Source organism: Panthera onca, chromosome E3 (assembly GCF_046562875.1).
Source record: "Panthera onca isolate mPanOnc1 chromosome E3, mPanOnc1 haplotype 2, whole genome shotgun sequence".
Lineage (NCBI taxonomy): Eukaryota > Metazoa > Chordata > Mammalia > Carnivora > Felidae > Panthera > Panthera onca.
Window position 1 is genome coordinate 16,010,819 of NC_138354.1, and position 26,392 is coordinate 16,037,210.

At 43.6% G+C, this 26,392-nt stretch overlaps 1 protein-coding gene and 1 long non-coding RNA gene across 3 annotated transcripts in view; one reads left to right on the top strand and one right to left on the bottom strand.

Moving 5' to 3' along the window:
- Positions 1-7,131, bottom strand: part of VKORC1L1 (vitamin K epoxide reductase complex subunit 1L1) — a 63,384-nt gene extending 56,253 nt beyond the window's left edge. The window contains exon 1 of the mRNA XM_060649123.3: positions 6,738-7,131. Coding sequence (XP_060505106.1) covers positions 6,738-7,096 — 359 coding nt within the window. The 5' untranslated portion in view covers positions 7,097-7,131. The remainder of the gene's footprint in view (positions 1-6,737) is intronic.
- An 11,773-nt stretch (positions 7,132-18,904) lies between these two features.
- LOC132689395 (uncharacterized) lies at positions 18,905-26,392 on the top strand. Of its 2 annotated transcripts, XR_009614986.3 has the most exons (4): positions 18,925-18,982; positions 21,211-21,278; positions 23,855-23,967; positions 25,704-26,392. It is a non-coding gene; the product is annotated as an uncharacterized LOC132689395 (long non-coding RNA). The 2 variants fall into 2 exon arrangements; XR_009614987.3 differs by lacking the exon at positions 21,211-21,278 and having other exon boundaries at positions 18,905-18,982; positions 25,704-26,389.

Below are 26,392 nucleotides of genomic sequence, written 5' to 3' on the forward strand. Positions count from 1 at the left end.
GAAGGCAACCACTCCAGAAACAACTTCTTATATACCATACCTCCATAGTAATGTCCTTACTTTTCTAAAAAAATTGCTCTAAAAAAGTAAAAGCTACAATACAAACACTAGGCATTTTGGCATACAGATGTTAAAAAAAAATGGCACCAAGGTTGGCATAGTTTTAAAAATTTGGCTGATATGGGCATCACTCTGTCAATATTAGATCACTCAATCTAATATTGAGACAGACTGCCTGGGTTAGAATCAGGCCTCTGCCATCGTATTACCTAAATCAAGTTTCATTTGTATTTTGTGTGCCTCAGTTTTCTCATCTGTAAAACAGTGATAAAAGCACCTCATAGGCCTGTTATGAGAACTAAATAATACAAGTAAAGCATTTAGAACACTGCTTAGCACACAGTAAGTATTATCTTAAGTTTTCACAGTTATCTCTAATGCATGGCAGTCTGGTCACCCTTTGTGGATATGCCTCCTTTCCTCTTGTACTCTAAGTCTGTACTGCTTCTGAAATTTCCATACCAAGAAACAATAGTAACATAAGAACCTATATTTTATTTATTAGGTTCATATCAGTCAAAACAAACTACTAGAACAAATTTTCTTTTACATATCAGCAATTATTAACAACATAACAAATGTGAATATAAGCACTTAAAATATGTGATGGAAAGAATGCTAACAAAAAGTAAGGTACACATCAGGATATATAATATGATAATTTATGTTTAAAAATGGGGGTGGCACCTGGGTGGCTCAGTTGGTTAAGCGTCCGACTTTGGCTCAGGTCATGATCTCACAGAGCATGAGCTTGAGCCTCACATCAGGCTCTGTGCTGACACCTCAGAGCCTGGAGCCTTCTTCGGATTCTGTCTCCCTCTCTCTCTGCATCCCCACCCCACTTGTGCTCTCTCTCTTTAAAATAAATATTTAAAATAAATAAATAAAATAAAAATGGGAAGAATAATACGGTCATATTTATGCTTGTATGTGCACAAAAAGCTCTGGAAAGTTTCACAGTTGCTGATGGAGGACAACTGCATGTTTGGGTGACAGGGTTATGAAGGAGATTATTCACCATATATGCTTAGTATCTTTGAATTTGAAGCAGCAAATGCATAATCTATACAAGAATTTAACTCAAAAAAAATGTAGGCGGGGTCTCTAAACAAGTACTCTGGAAGCCAGGCTTCTAGTCCCAATCTGCTGTAACTGTGTTACCCTGGGCAAATTGTTTAACCTCTGAGTCTAGGTGGACAAAGCGAGGAGCACCAAAAACTTCAAGGTTCTATTCTAAAAATGTAAGATCTCAGGGCGCCTGGCTGAGCATGTGAGTCTTGATCTCAGGCTCATGAGTTCAAACCCCACGTTGAGCAGTAGAGCCTACTTTAAAAAAAAAAAAAAAAAAGGAAGATTTCAACAAAGGGGTAGTAAGTAGATGGCACTACTACTTTTTTTTTCTGTCATGAGAGGAGTACTAAACCAACATTTTGCAAAAGAAGGCAACTTTTTGAGGAGTTGATGGCTTTCAAATACTATTTTACAGTTGATGGCTTTCAAATACTATTTTGCAGCTTTTAAAAATGTAGAATTGCCAAGTCTATTAATCTTTAAAGATAACTTGTATTACTCTTAACAAAAAAAACCTTTCTTAGAAGGGGGTCTAATGTAACTTGCAGAAAATACCTATAAAGAATATTCTGCATATCATATTGTTTCTCTTGCCATGCTTCTGAAATTGTTTTAAATGGACTTTAAGTCTTTATACTATGGCATGGAGGGAACAATAAAGTATAATAATTTACATTTAAAAAATACACAAATGACTGGGGCACCTGGGTGGCTCAGTCAGTTGAGCGTCCGACTTCAGCTCAGGTCATGATCTCACGGCTCGTGAGTTCGAGCCCCGCTTCGGGCTCTGTGCTGAGCCTACTTCATATTCTGGGTCTCCCTCTCTCTCTCTGCCCTCTCCCGCTCATGCTGTCTCTGTCTCTCAAAAATAAACATTAAAAAAAATTTTTTTTAAATACACAAATGACTATACCTTAAACAAACAACTTACATTACTTAAAGGCATTTATTATCAGATACTGCAAAAAAAGTAACATCTCCAATCAATGGCAACAGCCATAATTGAGTATATAATTTATTCCAGGTACTATCCAGGTATTCATTCCTCCTATCATTGTTAATCCCACCATCCTCTGGCAAAGCAGGTTTTAACAGCCCCATTTACCATATGTAGCAATGGAGGCTCCCTGAAGGTAAGTGACCAGCTTGAGGTCACAGTCTAACAAGCAGCAGAACTAGGAGCCCACCAAGAATCTTTGGATCTGAGCTCTGCACAAAACAGGGGCTACTGAATGTTGGCTGGAAGGCTGGTGCAGGTTTGCAACAGACTTTTTACTGATTTGTATAAAAATGAGGAAAAATAATAAGAAAGGAAACTTTTTAATAAAGCTAAATGATTCAATCTTATTTCATTTTACTTTACAGAGAGATGGTATGGGAGGGGGCAGAGGGAGAGAGAGAATCTGAAGCAGGCTCAGCAGGGCCTGATGCAGGGTTTGATCCCATGACCCTGGGATCATGACCTGAGTTGAAAGCAAGAGTGGATACTCAACCAACAGAGCCACCCAGGTGCCCCTAAATGATTCAATTTAGAGGTCTTTTATTCTGAAATTCTGTCCTCTCAAATTATTTGAGTTAAAATATCCTTTTTTATTTATTTATTTTTTTATTTTTTTATAAATTTTTTTTAACGTTTATTTATTTTTGAGACAGAGAGAGACAGAGCATGAACAGGGGAGGGGCAGAGAGAGAGCGAGACACAGAATCGGAAGCAGGCTCCAGGCTCTGAGCCATCAGCCTAGAGCCTGACGCGGGGCTCGAACTCACGGACCGCGAGATCGTGACCTGAGCTGAAGTCGGACGCTCAACCGACTGAGCCACCCAGGCGCCCCAAAAATATCCTTTTTTATTTATTTTTTTTATTTAAAAAAAATTTTTTTTAACGTTTATTTATTTTTGAGACAGAGAGAGACAGAGCATGAATGGGGGAGGGTCAGAGAGAGGGAGACACAGAATCCGAAACAGGCTCCAGGCTCCGAGCGGTCAGCACAGAGCCTGATGCAGGGCTCATGACCTGAGCCGAAGTCGGACGCCTAACCGACTGAGCCACCCAGGCGCCCCAAAAATATCCTTTTTTAAAATAAAATGATAGTGAATGTAGCTAGTGATATGTTACTGTTTTTATTGGCTACACCTGACAAAACAAAACAAAACAAACAAAACAAAACAAAACAAAACAAAAATTGGTAACTCCACTGCACCCAATTTGGGGTGGTGGTGGATAATTTCTTCTTTAAAAACAATTTTTTTAAGTTTATTATTTATTTTGTGAGAGAGAGAGACAGCATGGGGGGGGGGGGGGGGCGGCGGTGGGAGGGGCGGTTGGGTAGCAGAGAAAGGCAGAGAGAAAGATTCCCAAGCAGGTTCCTTGCTGCCAGTGCAGAGCCCTACATGGGGCTTGAATCCACGAAACCTTGAGATCATGACCAGAGCCAAAACCAAGAGTCGGATGCCCGACAAACTGGGCCACCAGGTGCCTTCTTCTTTTTTTTTTTGCTTAATTTTTATTTGAGAAAGAGAGCACACTCAGGGATGAGGGAAGAGGGAGAGTGGGAGGGAGGGCTGAAGGAGGGGGAGGGGGAGTAGGAGAGGGGGAGGGAGGGAGAGGGAGAGAGACAGAGAGAGAATGAATTTTAAGCATAGGCTTAAGGCTGTGCTCCATGCTCAGCACAGAGCCCAACGCAGGGCTGGATCCCATGACCCTGGGATCATGACCCAAGATGAAAACAAGAGTCAGATGCTCAACCAACTGAACTATCCAGGTGCCCCAATAATTTCCTTTGAAATCCAAAGTCTGGAAACTATTCCCTTAAGACAATGATGCCTTCCTAAAAATACTAGAGGACTTTACAAACACAGATACATCCCCACCTAAAATTCTCTCTTTAATCTCTATTCTGTTTGGATTAAGACACTGAAGGACTGAAAAATGAGAATAAAGTGGGATTTAGCAATCCAAAGTCACATGAGTTAACACGGGGGGGGGGGGGGGGGGGCTTACTTTAGGATTCATCAGGTAACTTTCCTCATCTTTTATCTGCAATTCTACTCATTCTAACATGGGCTCAGACTTCCTTTTCCTAAAATAGTCACATTTTTAATACCTCTACTAAGTGGCAATCAACAATTAAGTCAAAGAAAAAGAATTACTTGAGGTCTCCAATAATCTGATTTTATTTAAAGCCTCTCTGAAAAAATAAAAAATTTTAACAATGTTTATTCTAACTATATACAAAAAAAATTGGTCTATAAATCAGACTCAAGCCACTTTAATTTCCAAATTTCTGTACCTCCATTAAATACACACACACACACACACACGGTATACACATACATATATATATATATATATATATATATATATATATATATATATACATAGTTTTGTAAGCAGTTTATAAACAGGCTGATCAAACTGGATAAATTTCTTGAAAATAATTTTATTGTGTATAAGGCAAATAAGTTATTTACTCCTTTTGTTAGCCACGTTTTATTTCTTACCTATCCTCCTTTAGCAAGCATCAAACTTACTTTATGTAACTAAAAGTTAGTTGCAATAACAACGTATTAAATTCACATTTAAAACTATGGTTTTTAAGATCCAGTTATTTTTAGTCTTACTTTTATATTACTTTATGGTGCTTTATTAAAATTTAAAAAAGAGCACAAAAACATGGACCTTAAATGACATATAACTGAAAATACCTAGAGTCTGCACTTATTACATGGTTCAAAACATGCCTTCTCAAAGGAAAATCAATTTTAAGAACTTAACCACACAGTTTGGGTAACATAAAGCAGTCTTTCCATGCCCACATGTTAAAAGGCCCAGTTAAATTTATTATAGACTACAGTGTTTGCAAAATCTAAAACTGGTAATAATTCTGCCTAAACTCCATACTCACCTAATATCAAAAGTTATTTTTATTTCTTCTTTTTAAAAATTACTTAAAATATACTGCTGGATAGTCTTTTCACTATATATTTATTCAACTAACTCTGGGTGCAAGCTACTTTTAAGTGTAAAAGTCCTTTCCAATGGAAGTGAAAATAACATAAAAATGTTTGCATAAAATACACTCAGTGGCTCTCAAAGAGACGCTGAGTCTATTAAGTCTATTAACTTGGTTCAAAATACCCAATCAAAAATGTTAGCTTTTGTCACATTGATATATTTTAACTGTTAACTAATATCTACATTTTAAACGCACTGTGTTTAATGTAGCAATAATGATGACTATTTTCTCACTAACGCAACAGGATTTTAAGGGCAAATGAGATAGAGCTGTCTAACTGGAAAAGACTGGCTGCCTGCAGTTTGTAAATAGTAACAAGACAAACTCCCATGCTTGCTTCTTCATGTAATCACCAATATGTAGGTCAAAATAAACTAGTGAGCTATACATTACCAACTACCTAGCAATTACGGATCAACAGGAGGGGAAGAAACTGTTCAAATATGACTACTGTTAAGAAATGCAAATACTAAGCATCGTATGTCTTTATAAAAATTGTAACCTATCAATTCTGAAATCATTTTCACTTTTGCTTTTAATGAACCCCCCTCACTAATTTAAAAAAAAAAAAAAAGCCGCCACTTTAAGATGTAAATTCCTCTTTTTTTCCAAAGTAACTTGCCTTGGAAAATCTAACTCAGAAAATAAAATATAACAGATAAATCACTACAACATTTTAAAAAACCTAAAGTTATCAGTAAACAAAACCAAAAACAATCCCTCCACTTAGGCAAGGCGTGTATTTTTAATCTTCTATGGGTATCCCATTGTACTAATCAGCAACGTTTAAAAGTCACCAAATGCTCCAAACACTACCACTACACATGACATACTCCCTTTTACTCAAATGAAGCTTAAACTAGACCCAAACTCAGGCCAATTCCCCCTCTCAGGCACACTGAAATAAACGAGGGGAAATCCAAGAAATCAGATATGTTAAGTGCCGGTATCTTCTTCCAGAGTAGGGTCAAATTCGTGTTTGCCTGCAAATGTCACCGTCTCAAGAAGTCTGCAAATTCTCATTAGCGCTATAGAGTACAAAGAGGCCTGACCACAGAAACACCTGTCCTAGCACTGAGAAGACAGTGGGAAATGCAACCCAAGCCCACGCCGGCCGCACAGCCTCCGGCTGCAGCGAGCCGGGACGAGGGGTGGACACTGACCTCACCGCTCCCACGGCAGGGTCCCACACGCTCGACCCGCCTTCCCCGGCGAGAACCAGGAAATCTGTCAAGCCGGCCGGGACCCACCCTCCGCGAACCCCTCTCGCTCCTTCCCAGCCCGGCCCCAGCCGGCCCAACTGCTCCCGGTCCGCTCCGGCCTCCCGGCTGCACTCTGCCACCTCATCCCTCCTCGCCGGTCTCGCGGCCCCGCCGCCTCCACCCCGGGAGCCTGAACTCGGGCCGTCCCCCGGGCCGGAGCCCCCGGCCGCCGCCCCCGGCCGCGGCCAGGCTCGCAGCGCCGTCGGTCCCTCCGCGGCCCGGTCCCCGCCGCCCCCCAGGCCCGAGCTCCCGCCGCGCGCTCCCCACCCCCAGCCTCCGCCCTCACCCCGCTCGGCCGCTCCCGGCCCGCTCCCCCCAACCGGGCTACCTGGAGGCAAGGGCGGCGGAGCACTTCACCCAGGGCCCTAGGTCGCAGAGGGCCCGGTGCTCGGGGTCCCGCTCCTTCTCCCGCTCCACGTGGTAGGCGTAGATGGAGAGCAGGATCCCGGCGGCGCACACTGCATACCGGGCCACCCGCTCCCACCGCGGCACCGACACTCTCAGCAGGACGGGCGCCGCCATCTTCCCCCCTCCGCCGCCGCCGCCGCCGCCTCCTTCGCCGCCGCCGCCGCCTCCCTCCGCCTCCACCTCAGCCGCCGCCGCCCGTCGGGGCCCGACCCAGCCGCCGCCGCTACCGCCACCGCCTCCGCTGCCGCCGCCACCACCGCCGCCGCCGCCGCGCCCCATTGGCTCGACCGCCTCCTCTGGGCCCCGCCCCCACAGGCGCGCGGCCCAACCGCCCCGAAAGGAGAGAGCCCGGCGGGGCGGGGAAGGCGCGCGCGGGCGCAGCGGGAGGGGGCGGAGCGCGCAACCGTCGGGAGGCCGGGCCGGCAGGAGGAGACAGAGGCGGCGCGGCGCGCGCGGCGGGCGGGGCAGAGTGGAGGGGCGTGGCCAGAGGAAAGAGGGGCGGGGCTCCGGGAGGGGAGGGGAGGGGTCGTGAGGGGAGGGGAGGGGTCATGAGGGCGGTGAGGTGCCTGAGGGCTTTAGGGGGCTGGGTGCAGCGAATAATAAATTTCACGTGTGACTGAGTAAGCCCTTGGCCCCTCCCCCTGGGGGGTGGCGATCATTGCCATCCCTTTTTCCTTTTTTGTCATCATTTGATATTTTTGGACCCAATCCACATTAACCCGGGCCAATGCCTGGAGTTCCAGAACCATGCTTCCATTACCTGATATTCCCCACAACCTCCAAGCACCTCCGTGTTCAACAGGTGCAAACTTAAATATTTTTTAAATTATTTATGAAAAAAACAACAAAGTTATGAATGCCTTGCTTCTCTGTAAGTTGAACTTGAGATGGGTTAACATAATTAATGTAATATAGAAAAATATAAAAACGAACTAAAAAAACAGGAAAAAGAAAAAGACAAATCAGAATAAAAAGAAAGACCAGGAGTAAGAACACAGGTAAGCAGGCCATAGAGTCTTGCATAATTATTAAGATTGAACCATAAATTTGGCTCTGAGCTTCCTGGTGATCACAACTAAAAGGAGAACATGTGTGTGTGATTCTCACGGTCTCTAAGAAGAAAGAAACACACCATTCTTGGGGATGGCCAGCTTTTCCCTGGTTTCAGTTCTCAGAGATTTCAGGAGCTTTACATAGTGATTTTGAGTAACAAGCAATGTCCTTGTTGGTAACAGATTACCCCAACGTTAGCAGCTTAAAACAAAAATCCCTTATTTTCTCACAATTTCTGTGGGGCGGGGATGCGGGTACCACTTTGCTAGGTCCTCTGGCTCAAGGTCTCTCACATTCAACTCGTGAGTCAGGGCTGCAGGCATCTCAAAGTTGGAGAATCCTCTTTCGGGCTCACTCAAATGCCATTCACAGGCCTCTGGTTCTTTATTAGTTCCTGGCTACATGTACCCCTCCATAAAAAGCTGCTATCTTCCCCTAAGACAAGGGATAAGAGAGGGAGATGGAAGTCACAGTCTTTGTTGTAATATAATCTCAGAAGAGACAGCCCATCACTTTTACTTACTCTATTACTTAGAAGCTAGTCCACAACCCAAGTGTCCATCAGGGATGAATGGGTAAAGAAAATGTGGTATTATATATACCATGAAATATTATCCGGCCATAAAAAAGAAGGAAATTCTATCATTTGAGACAACACTGATGAATCTTGCGGACATTGTGGTAAATGAAATAAGTCAGACAGAGAAAGACAAATATTATATGATCTCCCATGTATGTAGAATCTTAAAAGGCCAAACTCAGAAACAGATAGATTGGTGATTGGCAGGGGCTAGAGGTTAGGGGAAATGGGGAGATGTTGATCAAAGGGTACAAACTTCCAATTATAAGATGAATAAGTTCTGGGGATCGAAGGTGCCACATGGTGAATGTGGCTAATAATACTGTATTATATACCTGAAAGTTGCTAAGAGAGTAAATCTTAAATGTTCTCACCACATAATACTCACAAATTATGTGAGGTGATGGATGCATTAACTAACCTCATTGCGGTGGACATCTCACAATCAATTTGATCACAAAATGATCAAATCATGTACACTTTAAACTTACACAATGTTATATTTCAACTATATCATAATAAAGCTGGGAGGTAAAAAAAAAAAAAAAAAAAAAAAAGCTAGTCCCTAGGTTCAGTCTGCAATGAAAGGGAGGGGATTACACAAAAACATGGAAACCAGGAGAGGGAATCACTGGGAGTTTATCTTACAGGCTGTCTACCACAGTCCTCAAAAAATCACTACTCTCTCTAGTGGTTTCCATAAATCTGAGTGGACTCATTCTGCTGCAACCTCTCTCCTTCTGTATCCCTTTCCTGACTTGATGAGATCTGTTGATTATCTGGCTTCTTTCACTCATCATGATGTCTATGAGGTTTATTATTAATAATTGCACATAGCTATTATTATTTTTCATTGTTGTGTTAGAGTCCATTATATGAATAACCACAGTTTTATTTGTCCATTCTCTCCCCACTGTTGATAGACATTTATCCTGTTTTAGCTGTTATGAATGAAGTTGCCATGAACATTCTATAAACGTCTTTTGGTGGACATAAACACTCATTTCTATTGGTAATAACCCCATGAGTGGGATTAGAGTCAGACGGAATTAGTGATTACTGCCTCTGTCAATTCAGGTCTTCCATAAAGAAGATGCCAGGGTAGAATTAGATATGCAAGACATTTCCAGGGGGCCTTGCCCGTGAAGGCTAAAGGAGAGAGGGAGGAAGAGTAGACATGGGGAACCTCCAGACCACAGTGCAGATCTGACCGCTGTGAAAACTCCACAGTCTCAGCCAGGCTGACAGGGAGCCCAGTGTACAAACTGTCCATCATAGGAGCTGTGTGCAGTGTAGGATGGCCTGGAACTAGGACCTCTGCCATGCACAGTCACGGGCCGGGAGCAGCCCGAAAAAAGCATGGCCTCAGCATGAACACTGGGGTGGGTCTAAAAGTGTGGCAGCTGGAGCTATTGGCCAACTAGCCTCCTTGCAGCAGGCTCTCTTGAAGGGAGATCTGAACAGTGTATCACCAGGGCCACCAAGCTACCAAACGGTTTTCCAAAGTGGTTATACCAATTAAAACTCCCACTAGCAATGTCTGAGATTTCTTTATACTCTACGTTCTCACCAACCCTTGGAAGTGCCAATGCTGTTAGTTTTACACATTTTGGTGGTTCTCTGGAGGGATCTCATTGTGTGTTTTTTTTAAAGTTTATTTATTTATTTTGAGAGAGAGAGTGTGTGTGTGAGAGAGAATGCAAGTGGGGGAGGAGCAGAGAGAGAGGGAGAGATAGAATCCCAAGCAGGCTCTGTGGTCAGCGAGGAGCCCAATGTGGGGCCCAACCCCACAAACGGTGAGATCATGACCTGAGCTGAAATCAAGAATTGGACACTCAACCAACTGAGCCACCGAGTGCCCTTTATTATGGCTTTAAAATGACGACTAATGAATTGGGACACCTTTCATATGCTTATTGAGTACATAAATGTTCTCTTTTGTGAAGTGCCTACCCAGGTCTTTTTCCCACTTAAAGAAAAAAAATATGTTGTCTGTCTTTTTCTTATTGGATTATAGAAGTTCTTTATATATTGTGGATACGAGTCCATATGTGTATTGGAGATATCCTCTGCCACACTGTGTCTTTTTTTTAAAATGTTTATTTATTTTTGAGAGAGAGAGAGAGAAATTACATGCATATGAGCAGAACAGGGACAGGTAGAGAGGGGGACAGAGGATCCAAAGGCTCCATGCTGACAGTAGACAGCCCAATGTGGGGCTTGAACCCACAAACTGTGAGATCATGACCTGAGCTGAAACCAAGAGTCAAATGCTCAACCAACTGAACTTGTCTTTTTTTAATTGTGTTTGTTGCTGAACAATAGAAGAGACTGTGAATTGGGGTGCCTGGGTGGCTCAGTCGGTTAAGTGGCCGACTTCGGCTCAGGTCATGATCTCGCGGTCCGTGAGTTCAAGCCCCACATCGGGCTCTGTGCTGACCGCTCAGAGCCTGGAGCCTGTTTCAGATTCTGTGTCTCCCTCTCTCTCTGACCCTCCCCCGTTCATGCTTTGTCTCTCTCTGTCTCAAAAACAAATAAACGTTAAAAAAAAAAATTTAAAAAAAAAAGAGAGAAGAGACTGTGAATTCCTCGCATACATTCCACTACCTCTCACCTTGGAAATGTCAAACTCCTACTTATTCACAGCTTAGATATCTCTTTCTCCTGGAAGGCTTTTCCACCTCTATTATAATAGTGAGGATTCTGGTAATACAAACTCAGTTCACCAGGCCAGGGACTCAAACCCCATCAGGACTCTCTCTGCCCATCTTCCCACCTCTGTGTGTTGATTTTGTTCTCTCAGGCCAGCTGTGTGCATTCGGAAGGAAAAGTGGCTACTGGTTCCTCCATCTTGCATCTTTGTTTTCTCCTACCAGAAGGGAACTGCCTGCCATCCCTTAAATCCAATTTTAAAAATCCTGATGAAGAATTCCAGGTTGACCAGCCTTAGGTCACTCATGGGCCCTGTAGCTAGAAAGAGTGATGGCTATGACAAACCCACACACCCACAGGAGATTCTGTAAAGGAGCAGTCCTCCCAAAGAATGAAAAAGTGATATTATATTCTCAAATGCATGAAGAGGGAACGAGGCAGACAAAGTAGGAGGTTAATCCATTCACTTATTTCACAAATGTTTATTGAGTACCTACAACGTGCCAGGAACAATTGCAAGGGTTGGAGCCATAGAGAAGATGAGCAACAGCCGTTGCCTCACAGAGCTCATGTTGTGTGGGAAGCTAGGTGAGGCTGTTGTGTGGGAAGCTAGGTGTTCCTGTTGAGGACTCACAGAGAAGAGCCCCTGTTGTTGTACAGAGGAAGGTCCTCTGCTCCCAGGCAGGTAGAGCTGTTCACCAGCCTTTCCGCAGTACCAGCAGACAGCCAGGGTCTTCACTGGCTGGTGGGCAAAACTCTGGGAGATTGATTTCCAATTCAAGAATGTAAACTTCAAAATTTATACACAGATGGAAACGTCATACATTGCTGGTGGGGAATGTAAAATGGTGTAGCCACTTGGAAAACGTGTCTCAAAATGTTAAACATAGAATCACCATGTGACCCAGCAATTCCATTCCTAGGCACATATCCAAGAGAATTGAAAACATGTGTGCACAGAAAAACTTATCCATGAGTGTTCATAGGAGCATTATTCCTAATGGCCAAAAAATGTCCATCAACTGATAAATGGATAAACAAAATGTAGTATGTACATACAGTGGAATATTACTATTCAGCCATAAAGAGGAATGAAATAGGGGTGCCTGGGTGGCTCAGTCGGTTGAGTGTCCAACTCTTGATTTCGGCTCAGGTCATGATCTTGCCGTTTGTGGGACTGAGCTCCACATTGGGGTCTGTGCTGACAGCAAGGAGCCTGCTTGGGATTCTCTCTCTCTCTTTCTCTCTCTCTCTCTCTCCCCCCTCCCCAACTTGTGCGTGCATGTGCACACATGCACGTGCACTCTCTCTCTCTCTCTCTCTCTCAAAATAAATTAATTAAAAAAAAAGGAATGAAGTACTGATACATGCTTCCACATGGATGAACCTTGAAAACATGCTAAATGAAAGAAGACAGACCCAGACACAAAAGGCTATGTATTGTATGATTCCTTCTATTTTAAAAAAATTTTTTAATGTTTATTTATTTTTGAGAGAGAGAGAGAACAAGCAGGCGAGGGGCAGAGAGAGAGGGAGACACAGAATCCAAAGCAGGCTTCAGGCTCTGAGCTGTCAGTACAGAGCCTGACTCGAGGCTCAAACTCACGAACCCATGAGATCATGACCTGAGCTCAAATCAAGAGTCAGAGGCTTAACCGACTGAGTTCCCCAGGCACCCCTCCTCATTCCCTTTCATGGAGGCTTGGCAGGGATCTCTGCTCTAGCTTGTCACCTTGCTTTCTGGGGCCTCTGCATCCATGGCCACATCCCCTTGGGCCACTGCAGTTCCATCCCTGGGCTGGTTTGAAGGCCTATCTTTCATCAACACCTGAAGATGTGCCTTTCTTCCTGCCAAGCATGGCTATGTGGTTAAGCTTTTTTTCCCGGTATGTTTTATCCAATATTTCTGCATTTTCTGTGTTGGCCCAATCTATCATGCCAGAACCAGAAATCCAAAAAGGTTTTCATAAGCTTGTTCATGACCCCAAACTTGCTTTGCTGAGTTAGAACACTATATTCTACGTTTTCTGTTTGGGAAAAGGTCACAGCAAGGATATAGCAGGACAGTACTGGAAGTAGCTGACCAGCAATCTTTCTATAGCAGGATCTGTGAAAGCCCAAGCCTCCCAGGACCCTTCAGGAAAACACCACTGAAAGTAAGTGTCCTACTGAGAGGGGATGGATGTGTCATTTTCTCATTCAAGGGATAGTAGAGTCTGATATCATTTCATAACTGCCAGTACAGAGGAAATGCTCATTTTTTTTTTTTTTTTTTTTGGAAATGCTCATTTTTAAATGATGAGGAGTGGACCAGTAAACATCCTATGTACATGGATGACCCGCTGTCTCACTAGGCGATGAAGCCATCCACTGAGCACACATCTAAGAGCTAGACACTGTCGGCCTCTTGATATGTTGTATTTAAACTTCATACGATCTGTATAAGGTAGGTATCATTATCCCCAGTTTTCAGGAGAAAAGTAAGTCTGAGAGGATTAAGTAACTCGCCCTATTACTTAAGAGGTAGAACTTCGTATCAGGAGTGTTGAATCGCTATATTATACACCTGAAACTGACATTACACTGTATGTTAACTAACTGGAAGTTTTTTTTAAAAAAGGGGGGGAGGGCTTCAATTAAAACCTAGGCCTGTCTGATTCAGGTGTCTCCCGCTTTCCACCTATGTAGCTCCCCTGTGGGAAACCACTTCTCAATTTCACTTGGATGCTCTGTTTGTTACTAGGATGCAGTGAATGGATTATTCACTACCTCTCCCCTTCCATTCTACTCTATCAGTATAACTAAGTTCCAAGGTCTTGTTTCTGCATCCAGGTGAAAACAGATATTTCCCTGTGGTCTGAACTAGGCTGAACCCAGGGTTAAATCCTGAAGTCTGCTGAGATTTCATCTGCACGCTGCCATCCCACATACTACCCTGGGGCAGCCTGAGGCCCCTGTGACATGTCTTCATTGAGATCTGTTCCTCCCCAGATCTATGAACCCCAGCACAGGTACCCTGACTGGTAGGATAAGCTTGGTCCCTGAGCTTCAGGAGGAACTCTGAAGCCTGTGACTTCCCCCTCCAGGCCTCCTGTCCCTGTCATCCTGTTCTAAGTTCTTTTACTGTATTAGCTCATTTAATCCTGACGACAACTGTTGATGCAAAAACTATTGTTTTCCATGGTGTACAGATAAGGAAACTGAGGTTCAGAAAAGCCAAGTAACCTGCCAAAAATCACACAGCTAATAAGTTGCAGAACTGGGATTCAAACTCCAGCAGTCTGGTTCCCAGATCCATGCTCTTAACTCCTGTGCTATGATCTAAGATGCACAGAGAATTTGGACTTTTTCCTTTAGTATTTATCACTATATAATATAATGTGCATTATTCTTCAAAAAAAAAAAAAAGAAAAGAAAAGAAAAGAAACTATTTTAGGGGCCCCTGAGTGGTTCAGTCAGTTAGGCAACCGACTTTTGGTTTTGGCTCGGGTCATGATCTCATGGTTTGTGGGGTCAAGTCCCACGTTGGGCTCCATACTGATGGTGTGGAGCCTGCTGGAGATCCTCACTCTCCCTCTCTCTCTCTCTCTCTCTCTCTCTGCCCCTCCCCTGCTTGCTCTCTATCTCTCTCTCAAGACAAAGAACTAAGCGTTAAAACAAAAAACCTCTTTTATGTTTGTCTCTATCACTAAAATATAAGCCTCACAAGGGTAGAGATCTTTGTCTATTTTGTTCACCACTGTATCAGCATCTATGTCAGCATCTAAGACAGACCTGACCAGAGTAGGTACTTAGGAAGTACATTCTGAATGAATGAATGAGTACTGTAAAAATGTTAACCATTAGTGTCTTTGCACAAAAAAATAGGCCCACAGCAAATATGTTTCCCCACATAAAAGAGAAGTCCTCCCCACAGAGATTACTTTCTTTACCATCCCAGACCCAAAGGCAAAACTCAGAAGATTTTGTTTGCTCTCTCTGCTTTTATCACACTCTCTCAAGCCCTTAGCTTTCCTGAGGATGTCAGTGTCCATCCAATGGCCATGCAATTACCCTGACTCATCGCCCAGATCTCCCTCAACTCTGATGACCTTTGCTTCCATTCCACCTAAATTGCCTATAGGAGTGGCCTTTGCGATCCTTTCAAACGTCCAGATTTCTGAATTCTTGAGCTCTAATATTCTGCTCTTTGTACACACCCTCTGTGGCAGATTGTATTTTCCAAGATGGTTGCAATGAGATTCCCCATGCAACACACTTTTCTCTGTGATGTTGACCCTGCTCCTGTCAAGGTTGAGTCTGTGTTCCTTTGAAGCCAAGAGGGTCTGTAACTATGGCAGAAGTGACCCTCTGTATTTCCAAGTCTAGATCATAAAAGGTGATACTTCTTCATGGTCTTCTTGGAATGTTTGCTCTTTGAGCCCAGTCACCACGCTGGGAGGAAGTCCAGGCCACACAGGGAGGCTGCACTTAGATCTCCCAGCCAACAGCCCCAGGTCTCAGCTGACAGCCAATATTAGTCACCCAACATGGGACTGAAGATGGCTTTGAGATAACTCCAGTCCCAACCATACTAACAGCATGAGCAACCCAAGTGAAAATCACCTAGCCGAATCCGGTCAACTATACCAGAACCATTAAAAAAAAAAAAAAAAAAAAAAAAAAAAGGATTATGTTTTAAGCCTCTAAATCTTTGGGGTTATACATTATGCAGAAAGAGTAACTGAAACACATTCTTTTCCTTCTAGCTCTCCAGTTCTCTTACGCACCAAACCTAGTCTCTCACTGGAAACCTGCTGTGACCTAATCAATGTTTTCCCCATAGACACAGCAGGAGATGGGTTGGGGCATCTTTCTCCTTTTCATGGCCATTTCCAGACCATTTTTCATCCTGCTTGGCTAACCTAAATGTCTCTGCATTCTCCCGCATTCTATCACCAAGAATATTCAATCTGTACGAGTGCAGCAAGTCGGTTCTATAGGGTTCCCTCCCTAAGGATTTCTGAGATTCTCTGAGGAAGCTAAAATGCCACCCCTAAAGAGGTGAGTTAATTTGCTCACAGTCCATATCACAGCCAGCAGTGAAGCCACATGCCAGCAGTACCTGGCTGTCCCTGCACACCACACTTTCTTTTCTTATATGCACTCTCCTTGCTATATGAGAGCAAGAATACTTTTGATCTAATCAATGTGCATGCTTTCTGTTTAAAGCAAAATACATAATAAATTAACCCTGCCAAGGTATCGAATTCTTAGTGGAACCATGTGTTAAAAGCAGCTGTCTTCAAACACAACTCTTATGAATGTTTATAATTTTGTTTCCTGATTAGAGACTTCCCATGATACTCTGAACTCAACAATTCACAGGAAGCCCAAGAATAAATTATCAAAAAATCATTAACAAAAATCTTTACTTTATTTAATAATTGTGTTGGTGATCTTTTCTTGCTGGTATAGAAAATATTTTTTAGAAGATGCCTCGGTGTTTAGGAACAAGGAGACTTCTAGCAACTTTTTGGCCATGAGTTGGATACAACACAAGGTAAACCTCTTTTATATAAGAAATACATTTCCAAAAGTGTTGAATAAAGGCACATTTTGAGCATCAAAGGAATTGGTCTGGAATAAGAGTAGAGGGGCAGGATTGTGTAGGTTAAGAGCATAGGTTGGAATTGAAGCTTTAATCACCCTTCGCCTCAGTATCTTCATCTATAAAATGGGGGTGGCAGTAATACCTGCCTCAGAGGGTTTGAGGAAGGTTTAAATACATGGTGACTGACCCACACCAGGTGCTCAATGAATGCTAACTCTTGTTATCTTAATCTTTGTCTCTATGTATAAAAGAAAAATGCAGCATTCAGTGAAAGTTTTTCCAAAAGCAATGGCTTAAAATAAACTGCTATTTGAAGACTAAGATTATCATTTGGGTAAATGCTATCCCAAATTTAACTGATCTGTATTCCAATAACTACATGAAACACATCAAATTGTGTAGTTACTTAGAAGAACATTTAACAACTAATGCAAAATGCAGATTCCTGGGCTTTGCTTCATATCTGATTCCCATCAGAGAAGATGCCTAGAAATGTGCATTTTTGTGAAACCTCCCTCCAGGTGATCCTTATGATCAGGCAAATTCAGGCAGTAACATTGATTGAAGGGTTGGGGAGTGTATGATTTTCCTGAGGAGGGCATTTTAGTAACCCTCACCTTGAATAGTCTCCAGGTTAAATGATATTGTTGAGCAGCTGTTTTCAAATTCTAATGTACTTAAGAATCACCTGGAGAGGTGGTAAAAATTCAGATTCCTAGTCCTACCTTTAAGAGATTCAGATTCAGAGATTCAGGTGGCACTTGGGAATCAGCATTTTTTAACCAGCCCCTCCCCTCTAGGGTGAGTCTTTGAGAAGCATTTTTGACTCTTGTCATTCACATGCTAGAGAGGAAACAGACATAGCTATTTTTTAAATCTGACTTTCCTATGTAATTTGAACATCTCAGACCTCCTCAACTTGTAGGTACAAACAACTTCACAATAAAATTATAAATGGATCTTGTGAAATTCGAATACTAGATGATTATCCAAGAATCAGTTCTCCTCTCCAGGTATATATCCGGAGATCTCAAAAAAGTGCCTTCATGTGTATGTGTGTTTTTTGTTCAACAGACTGATGGCTCAAATTTCAGCCTCACCACTTACATGCTGTGGGCAAGTTGTTATTTATCTATTGCTGCATTACAAATTATCCCAAAACTTAGTGGCTTAAAACAGCAGCAATCATTTTATTATTTCTCATGGTTTCTGTGGTTGGGAGTTTCAGCAGGGTTTGAGTTGGCTCAGTGTCTTTCATGTGGTTACAATCAGACAGTGGTTGGAACTGGAATAGCAGGGGGTGGAGGAGCTGGGGTTTGCTGGATATCTCTCCCTCTTCAGGTAGTTTCAGGACCTCTCTATGTGGTCACTCCTTGTGGGTAAGTTTGAGCTTCCTCACAGCATGGTGGCCTCACAGCAGTCAGACTGCTTCCATGGTAGCTCAGGGTTCAAGGATAAGTATTTCTTTCTTAAAAAAATGTTTGGGGCACCTGGGTGGCTCAGTCAGTTAAGCGTCCAATTTCGGCTCAGGTCATGATCTCATGGTTTGTGGGTTCAAGCCATGCATCAGGCTCTGTGCCGACAGCTCAGAGCCTGGAGCCTGCGTTGGATTCTGTCTCCACTTTCTCTGCCCCTCCCCCGCTCATGCTTGCTCTCTCTCTCTCTCTCTCTCTCTCTCAAAAATGAATAAACAGGGGCGCCTGGGTGGCTCAGTCGGTTGAGCATCCGACTTCTGCTCAGGTCATGATCTCGCGGTCCGTGGGTTCAAGCCCCGCGTCGGGCTCTGTGCTGACAGCTCAGAGCCTGGAGCCTGTTTCAGATCCTGCGTCTCCCTCTTTCTCTGACCCTCCCTTGTTCGTGCTCTCTCTCTCTCTCAAAAATAAATAAATGTTAAAAAAAAATAAAAAAAAATGAATAAACATTATTGCCACATTATGTTTATTTATTTTTGAGAGAGAGAGAGAGAGAGAGAGAGAGAGAGCATGAACAAGGAAGGGGAAGAGAGAGAGGGGGACAGAAGATCTGAAGTGGGCAGCAAACCCTTTATGGGACTCAAACACATGAACCATGAGATCATGACCTGAGCCGAAGTCAGATGCTTCACTGACTGAGCCACTCAGGCACCCCCAGCATAAGTATTTCTGTAAAGAAGGTGGAAAGTGCATCTCCTTTGTGACCTAGGCTTTGAGGTCACATTGCCTCATTTCTGCTGCATTCCATAGGTTACAAGAGATTCAGAAGCCTGATCAAGATTCACGTGGAGGAGAATAGACCCCATCTTTCAATGGTAGGAGGATCAAAGTCACACTGCAAAATAACACGTGGGTTAGGACATATTGTGGCAGCCATCTTTGGAAAATGCAATCTGCCATATAACCTGTCCAAGCCTGACTTGTAGACGGACGATGATAAAAATATCTACTCACTAGGGTTGTAGTGAGGACTAAGAGAAGAAATACATGGAAAGCACTTAGAATAGTAGCCACCATGCTCCATAAATACTACCTATTATTATCACCATTATCATCATCACTCTTTCTATTGCTTACTGAATGGGCACTGTGCAGTCATCGCCCCACAGGTCCTCAGAACTGCCTCTCTGAGACCAAATACACCACTGCCTCTGGCCTCTATTTCCCTGAAACACCCTCACTGTCTGTAAATCTTCCACCATTGCTAGTGTCATGCTGGCTGAGCCAAGACCCTGCAGCCGCCGGTCCCCACACATTCTCAGATATTCCAGTGCATAGACCCCACACCAACTGGCAGCAATCCACTGCTGCCACTGCCTCAGCAGCATTATTGCCACCAATCCCAAACTCTAGCAGGCAGCCCAACATTTCCACAAAGGAGTCACCTCTGAGTGACCTGTCCCCCCCCCCCCCCCCCGCCTCTTTCTGTCACCGCATACCTGAGGGGCAAATACCTGCTGATTCCCCCCACCACAAATGTCCATTGAGAAGCAAGTAACAGAATCAAACAAGTAAACAAAACAACTCCCTCCCTCAGTACTATGCTAAGTTGTGGAGGCTGGAACACTGTTGTCTGGGCCCTAAACTGGCATATTGTAGTAAAACCTTTTCTCAACTGACAGACATGGCTGTTCTCCCTGGAGCAAAACACACTCCTAGGATGGGTTCTGACATCAGACCCAGGGCTGTTTCCTGCATACACCTCCTCTTTCCTCCTCACCCTGGCCCTGTTTAAACATGTGGCTATCACACCAGGTGCCATGAGGAATATGGTAGTTTCCATAGTCTCCTTCCATTGGTCCCGACAAGTGTAGTTGTAAATTGTAAACAAGACTGAAGTTGATTTTCCCCCAGAGTCTCCCCATACAAGTCAGTAGATGCAGATAGATATTTGGGAGGAAGGGAACCACTTAGGCCCAGACACGGAACACATTTAAATCCCAGCTCTGCCTGCCGGGATACTCTGTCATACCTACCAGGACCCCCTCAACCACTTGCTTGTTTAGAAAATAGGCAAAATGTTCCATGTATTTAGGAAAGAGTTTTCATGATTTCCTTGACTTAGGCTGTGGTGGGGGGACTGTTACCCTGGATGGGCGAGATAGCCCTTCCAGGAACAGATTTCAGCAGGTGTTTTAGAGGAGATGAGGAGGGGCATAAAGAGATCACCAGGAGTCAGACTTCACAGCTCAGGCTGAAGAAGCAGTTCTCACAAGTGATTCTATGGGCACTGGGGTCCACACCATGCACTTTGGTACACAAATGTCAGTGCGGCTCAGGGGAGGCTGGGGGACTCAAGTGTCAAGTGGATGTAGCCCCACTGCGGTGGACATCTGTTCTCACCCAGGGGTACCCAGGATCTAAAGTGCTCTTACACTTGGCAATCCCCACCTAAGGAGACAGCCCACCTCCCACTGAAAGAGCTGAAAACATTAGACATTTGCTTTTCTCAGCTTTGCTGGAGGTAATGTATGGGGGAGACCCACGGGCCTTGTGTCAGGAAGTAGATGCAGTGGCAGCATCTCCATCTCATTTCTTCTGGAGGTGACAGTGACAGATTTCTGGTGTCAGTGGGACAGTCTGGGTGTACAGCCAGGGCATCTTGGAGAGGGATCTCTTCACTGAAATAGCCCCCAGATAGGATCTGGACGTTTGTTTCTGTCTAGAGACATCCTCATCATGTTTTCTTTGGTTATCCAGGAATTTTGAAAACTATCCAATATCATTTTAACAAGAAGTTCCTTTTCTTTTCCTTTTTTTTTTTTTTTTTTTAAGTTTCTGTCTTTATTTGTTTTGAGCGAGGAGGGGGTGGAGAGAGAGAATCCCAAGCAGGCTCTGCACTGTCAGCACAGAGCCCAGTTCAGGGCTTGAACCCATGAACCATGAGATCATGACCTGAGCCTAAGTCAGGCACTTGACCAACTGAGCCACCCAGGCACTCCTCGTTCCTTTTTTTTTTTTTTTTAATTAGCCTGAATTGATATGATGCTTGCCCGTAAGACTTTGACCAATACTGGCACTTTTAAACATTTTTTAACTCTAGAGACTTCAGGGCACAGTACTCTCCACAGGGATACCAATGTCTACAAGGGTGCCACTGGCCCAGCAGGGGTAAGTCCTGTCAAAGGGCTGTGGATATCAACCAAGAAGACCAAGGCTGGGAGGTGGGGGCTGGGGAAGAATGCATTGGATGCCCTGGGGTAGCAAAGTTGCCAGTTCTCACCTGTAAAACATTCTTAGGAGACTGGCCTTAATGGTGGAAGGACGATCCTACCACAGCAGGTGAGAGTAAGACCCAGAGAGACATTTAGCGTATTCATGACTGTCGATGTGACCTTCCATTTATCTCCAGGCCCGTGTAGCCCCAGGAAATCTGTTATTCCACAACAACCTCCACTGTACCCTAGGGAACCTGTCAACCAGGCCCTGGACACAGACTGTAACCTCAAAATGGGGATCATGAAAGCTTGTTAGAATGCCTGGGGCTGAGAGAGAAAGAATTCTGGAATTTGTTGTTTGTCTCTCTCTCTATATATGTTGTCTCTCTCTCTCTCTCTCTCTCTCTCTCTCTATATATATATATATATATATATATATATTTTTTTTTTTTTTTTTTAAGAAGGCTTCACACCCAGCACAGAGCCCAACATGGGGCTTGAACTCATCACCCCGAGATGAGATCAAGGCCTGAGCTGAGATCAAGAGTCGGATGTTCAACCAAATGAGTCACCCAGGCCCCCCTGTTTGTTTGTTTTTAATTGAGGTATATCAGTATGGTTTTTGTAAAAACAAAACAGAAAAAATAAAAAACAAAACCAAAACCCTCTTTTTTAAGTTAAAAAAAATCTTTACATTTATTTATTTTTGAGAGACAGAGCACAATTGGAGGAGGGGGAGAGAGAGAAGGAGACACAGAATCCTAAGCTGGTTCCAGGCTTTGAGCAAGCTGTCAGCACAGAGCCCTACATGGGGCTCGAACCCACCAACTGAGAGATCATGACCTGAGCCAAAGTCAGATGCTCAATTGAATGAGCCACCCAGGCTCCCTCCCTCCACAAAAAACCCTCTTTTAATGCCTTTGCCTATGGCAGGTGATATAGGAAGGTGGTATGAAGAGAGGGAGAAGGGGACAGAAAAGAAGGAAAATAAGAGAAAAGGAAATAGGGAAGAATTTCAAGCCAGCAGTGTCACTTTCACACATCTCTGCAGGGTTTAGGCGGTAGCACGAGATGTCAGGCCATCCAGGGTGTGCCCGTATCATTGTCACCATTCTAAGGGAGGCTTAAAGTTCATTTCCCAGTGAGGTACTTCAGGGTTAACAATGCCCTACCATTTGAAGGAAGGAGTCCAGGGCTTGGCTGCCACTTAAACTGTCTCTGTCTCAGTGCCCTCAAAGGAAGAAGAGAAGGGAGAATTCAGGCACTTTTTTTTTTTGTTTTTTTTTTTACTATAAGTTCAAGTGTCCTTTCAAAAGAAACAAAAAAGAAATCACAGAAATATCTATAATGCTACAAGACAGGAACCAGAATAAGAACAAACGGTAAGCTTTTGAGTCGGAGCCCTCCCAGTGGGGAGGGGGTGGCTGGCAGTGAGGACCAGAGCTTCTCCAGAGGGTGGAAGTGAGAGGAGCTTGCAGGGGCCATGACGGCTCACCCTGCTCCTGAACCCGCTCGCACCAGCAGCCCTCTTACAGCCAGCCAGTTAGTCTTGTGCCAGCAACTGTGGCCAATTAACCCTTTTTATTTCATGAGGATGAAAAGTGAGTGATTATTTTTTTGGAGCAAAGAAGTTGACTCTGAACTTTATAGGTGAGGGGATCTTTTGAGATGACTGAGTCCAACCCCTTTGATAGCAAATTTCAGTAAAATTAAATCTGTAAATGAAACACTTGACACACTGAAAGGAGTCCTGGTAGATGAAGCACGTTTAAGAGAGTGAGGGTTCTTGGGGTGCCTGGGTGGCTCAGTTGGTTGAGCATCCAACCTCGGTTCAGATCATGATCTCACGGTTCATAAGTTTGAGCCCCACGTTGGGCTCTCTGCTGTCAGCACAGAGCCCGCTTCAGATCCTCTGTCCCTTCTCTTTCTGCCCCTACCCTGCTTGTTCTCTCTCTCTCTCAAAAATAAATACACATTAAAAAGAAAGAAAAAGAGAGAGCGAGAGAGAGACTGAGGGTTCTTGATAGTCCTGGATGAAGTGTTGGTTATTTACTGCTGCACAACAGATGACCCCCAACTGTAAAATCTTTAGTGGCCTAAATGACAATACCTGTCATCTCAGAGTTTCTGTCAGACAGGAGTCCAGGCTTCCAGGAACCCACAGCCTAGCTGTGTCCTGTCTCTCTGGGTTCTTACAAGGTTTCATCAAGTTGTCAGCCAGGGCTGCAGTCTTATCTGAAGGCATGACTGCAGAAGGATCTGCCTCAAAGCTCCCTTACATTGTTCTGATTGTTGGATTCACTTCCTCACTGGTTGTTGGACTGAGGGCTTCAATTCTCTGAAGCTGTCGTCCACGGGCTACCCTCAGTTCCTCTCCATATGGCAGCTCGCTTTATCAGAGTGAGCAAGCAGAAAGAGCAAGAGAGGGTGCCAGCAAGAAAGAATGTGCTAATGAGATGGAAGTCCCAATCTTTTGTAACTTAGTCCTAGAAGTGACATCGCATCACCTTTGTGTATTCTGTTCCTTAGAAACAAGTCACCAGGTCCAGCCTATACTTAAGAGGAAGGCATTATACAAGGGAGTGAATGCCAGGAGGCAAGATTATTGGGAGGCACGTCAGAAGCTGCCTGCAAAAACAAGGGTATGTAGAAGGTAGGAAAAGGGTCAGAACCACAGAAGTATAGAATTTTCTGATTGAAATGAAAGGGGCCCAATAAATCCAGCCATCTGCATGTTGCCTGAATTCCTAATATAGCTCCCTGTCAAGTAGCTTTTCACTCTACATCTGCACAACGGTGTAGTTAGAAATGGTAATCCTGGTTATACTGGGCTAGAAACCACCTGCCTATAACATTCATCCATGCCCAAGAGGCACGCTATAACCCATGAAAATGGTGGAAAGGTCAGAAGATTCTATTCTCTTTAATGGTTAACTGCTTTGATGAAAGCTAAAAAGTAAATTGTAAATAAAGATTTGGTCTAATTTTAAAGTAACCTGGAACATGTAGAATGTTTCTCCAGTTATTAGTTTATATATGTTGACATATAAAACACAAAAGATCTTCCTAAGAAGCTGGACAAGTCAGTAAGTTTTAAAGAAAAAAGTAGTGGGAGTATTGAATATTACCAAAACAGACATCAAAGTCAGCAGCTAAAAATTTCAGAACTAAGACAATAAACAGATTAAAAGGAAGAGAAGGCCCTAGTGCTTTACTCCTTTGACATTAAGGATATTTTTCATATGGAATTTTGAATTTGGCAAGAAGTGTGAACTGTGGCTTCATGACTGGCAGACAGCATTTCAGAGTTCACAGACTGCTCTCTGGGAAACTGTTGTAGCCAAGGTTGTGGCATCATGCTCGACCACTCACTTCTTCAAAGAGCTAGCTCAAATGGCTATTTGTAAATGTCAACTCTAGTCTCAAAAGAGAAAAGATTGTAGAAAGTAATTATAAACTATCAGAAAACAATAAAGCTAGGAGGGACGGAGGGAGGGAGGGAGGGAGGGAGGGAGGGAGGGAGGGAGGGAGGGAGGAAGGAAGGAAGGAAGGAAGGAAGAAAGGAAGGAAGGAGGGAGGGAGGGAGGGAGGGAAGGAAGGATCTTTTCCCTTGAATACTCCTCCCTTATTTTGGGTGATTACAAGATTATAGGAACTCACATAAGGCCTACCTTGAGAACCACAGCACTATTTTGGGTGTGTGCTTATTGGAAAACAAAACTCACTAATTAACTCATAGAATAGCCAAGATGCAAGGATCTTAGGGAACATGTGGTGTCATCCCTAATTTTGAAGAAATTGGGTTCCAAAGAGACTTAAGTAACTCACCAAGTAATTAGAGCAGAGTGACACTTAGGTCAGCTATTCTCACAGGGGGTCCAATATGAAACAACTAAAGCCAGCTTGGTAATGTCTCCATCTCAGGGGGCAACCAGTTTGTCCTTTGCCTTTTGCACTGACTCCACAAGAGGTATTTCTCAACATTGTGTTTATGCAAACTCTTGAGCAGCACAGACTCCTGAGCTAAGAGACTCTCCACTCTGTGTGCAATTGAGGGCAAAGGCTGGGATAGCTTGGCCCTGCTCCAAACTCTTTCCTCGGAGGCCTGAGGGGACAGAAAAAACACATGTACTTTTCCTAGTTGGGTAAATAGAGACCAGGCTCATCAAATAGAGGTGAAAGTGACTTTATTCTTGAAGTAAATGAAAAACACTCAAACCTGAGGAGAACATTGACTGTTCCTACTCAGTATAAAACTTTACAACTGGCCAATTCTCATGGAACAGGTGGGATAGGGGAGAAACCTGAAAAGATAGTTGATGTTAACTCTAGTGGAGACAGAAATAATTCATCTGCTTTTCTTTATGCTTTCTCTCAGCCCAAATGAAACAGCTTTTAATTCCAAATGCAAAATAAACAACATGGAAATATAAGACAGCACATTGAAAAGACCCAAGAGTCAAAGGAGGAAATTTGTATCCAGAGGTGTTCCATGAAATTGAGTGCTGAGAGATAAGAAAAGGAAAAAAAATGGAGAGTGAAGAAAGCAACATTTTGAGAGCTGAGCAGGTTTTTTTTTTTTTTTTATCAGAAATAGTGTTTATTGGACTCCCCTCCATAAAAAAAAAAAAAAAAATTGCTTATGGAAATAAGATTAGTATCTCTTCCCTTTGGTTCCCAGAACACCTAAAAAAGGAGATGAGAGGGAAACAGGGGAGGAAGGAGAGAAAGAAGGACTTGGTGAGAACTGGGTAAGTCTTCAAGAAAGTTGGGGGTCAGGTCCATGCTTTTGCTTCTCTGCTCTCCCTTCCAATTCTATAATTGGCACAAGAAAGGATTCCAGCCCTACTTTGGCTTATCTCTCATATTCTTAAATCCATGCCTGTTCCTCAAGTATTTAGTTAGGGAGGAAAGCTGTGAGCTGGTAAAGTCTGCTCCCCCACCACCTCTGGAATTTTCCCCACGGAAATAGGACACAATAAAGTCAGACAATGCGAGCATTCACACCAGGGCAGCCAGGGATGCCTTTGTTCTGGTGAACCAGAATGAAGCTTAACTAAATATGCT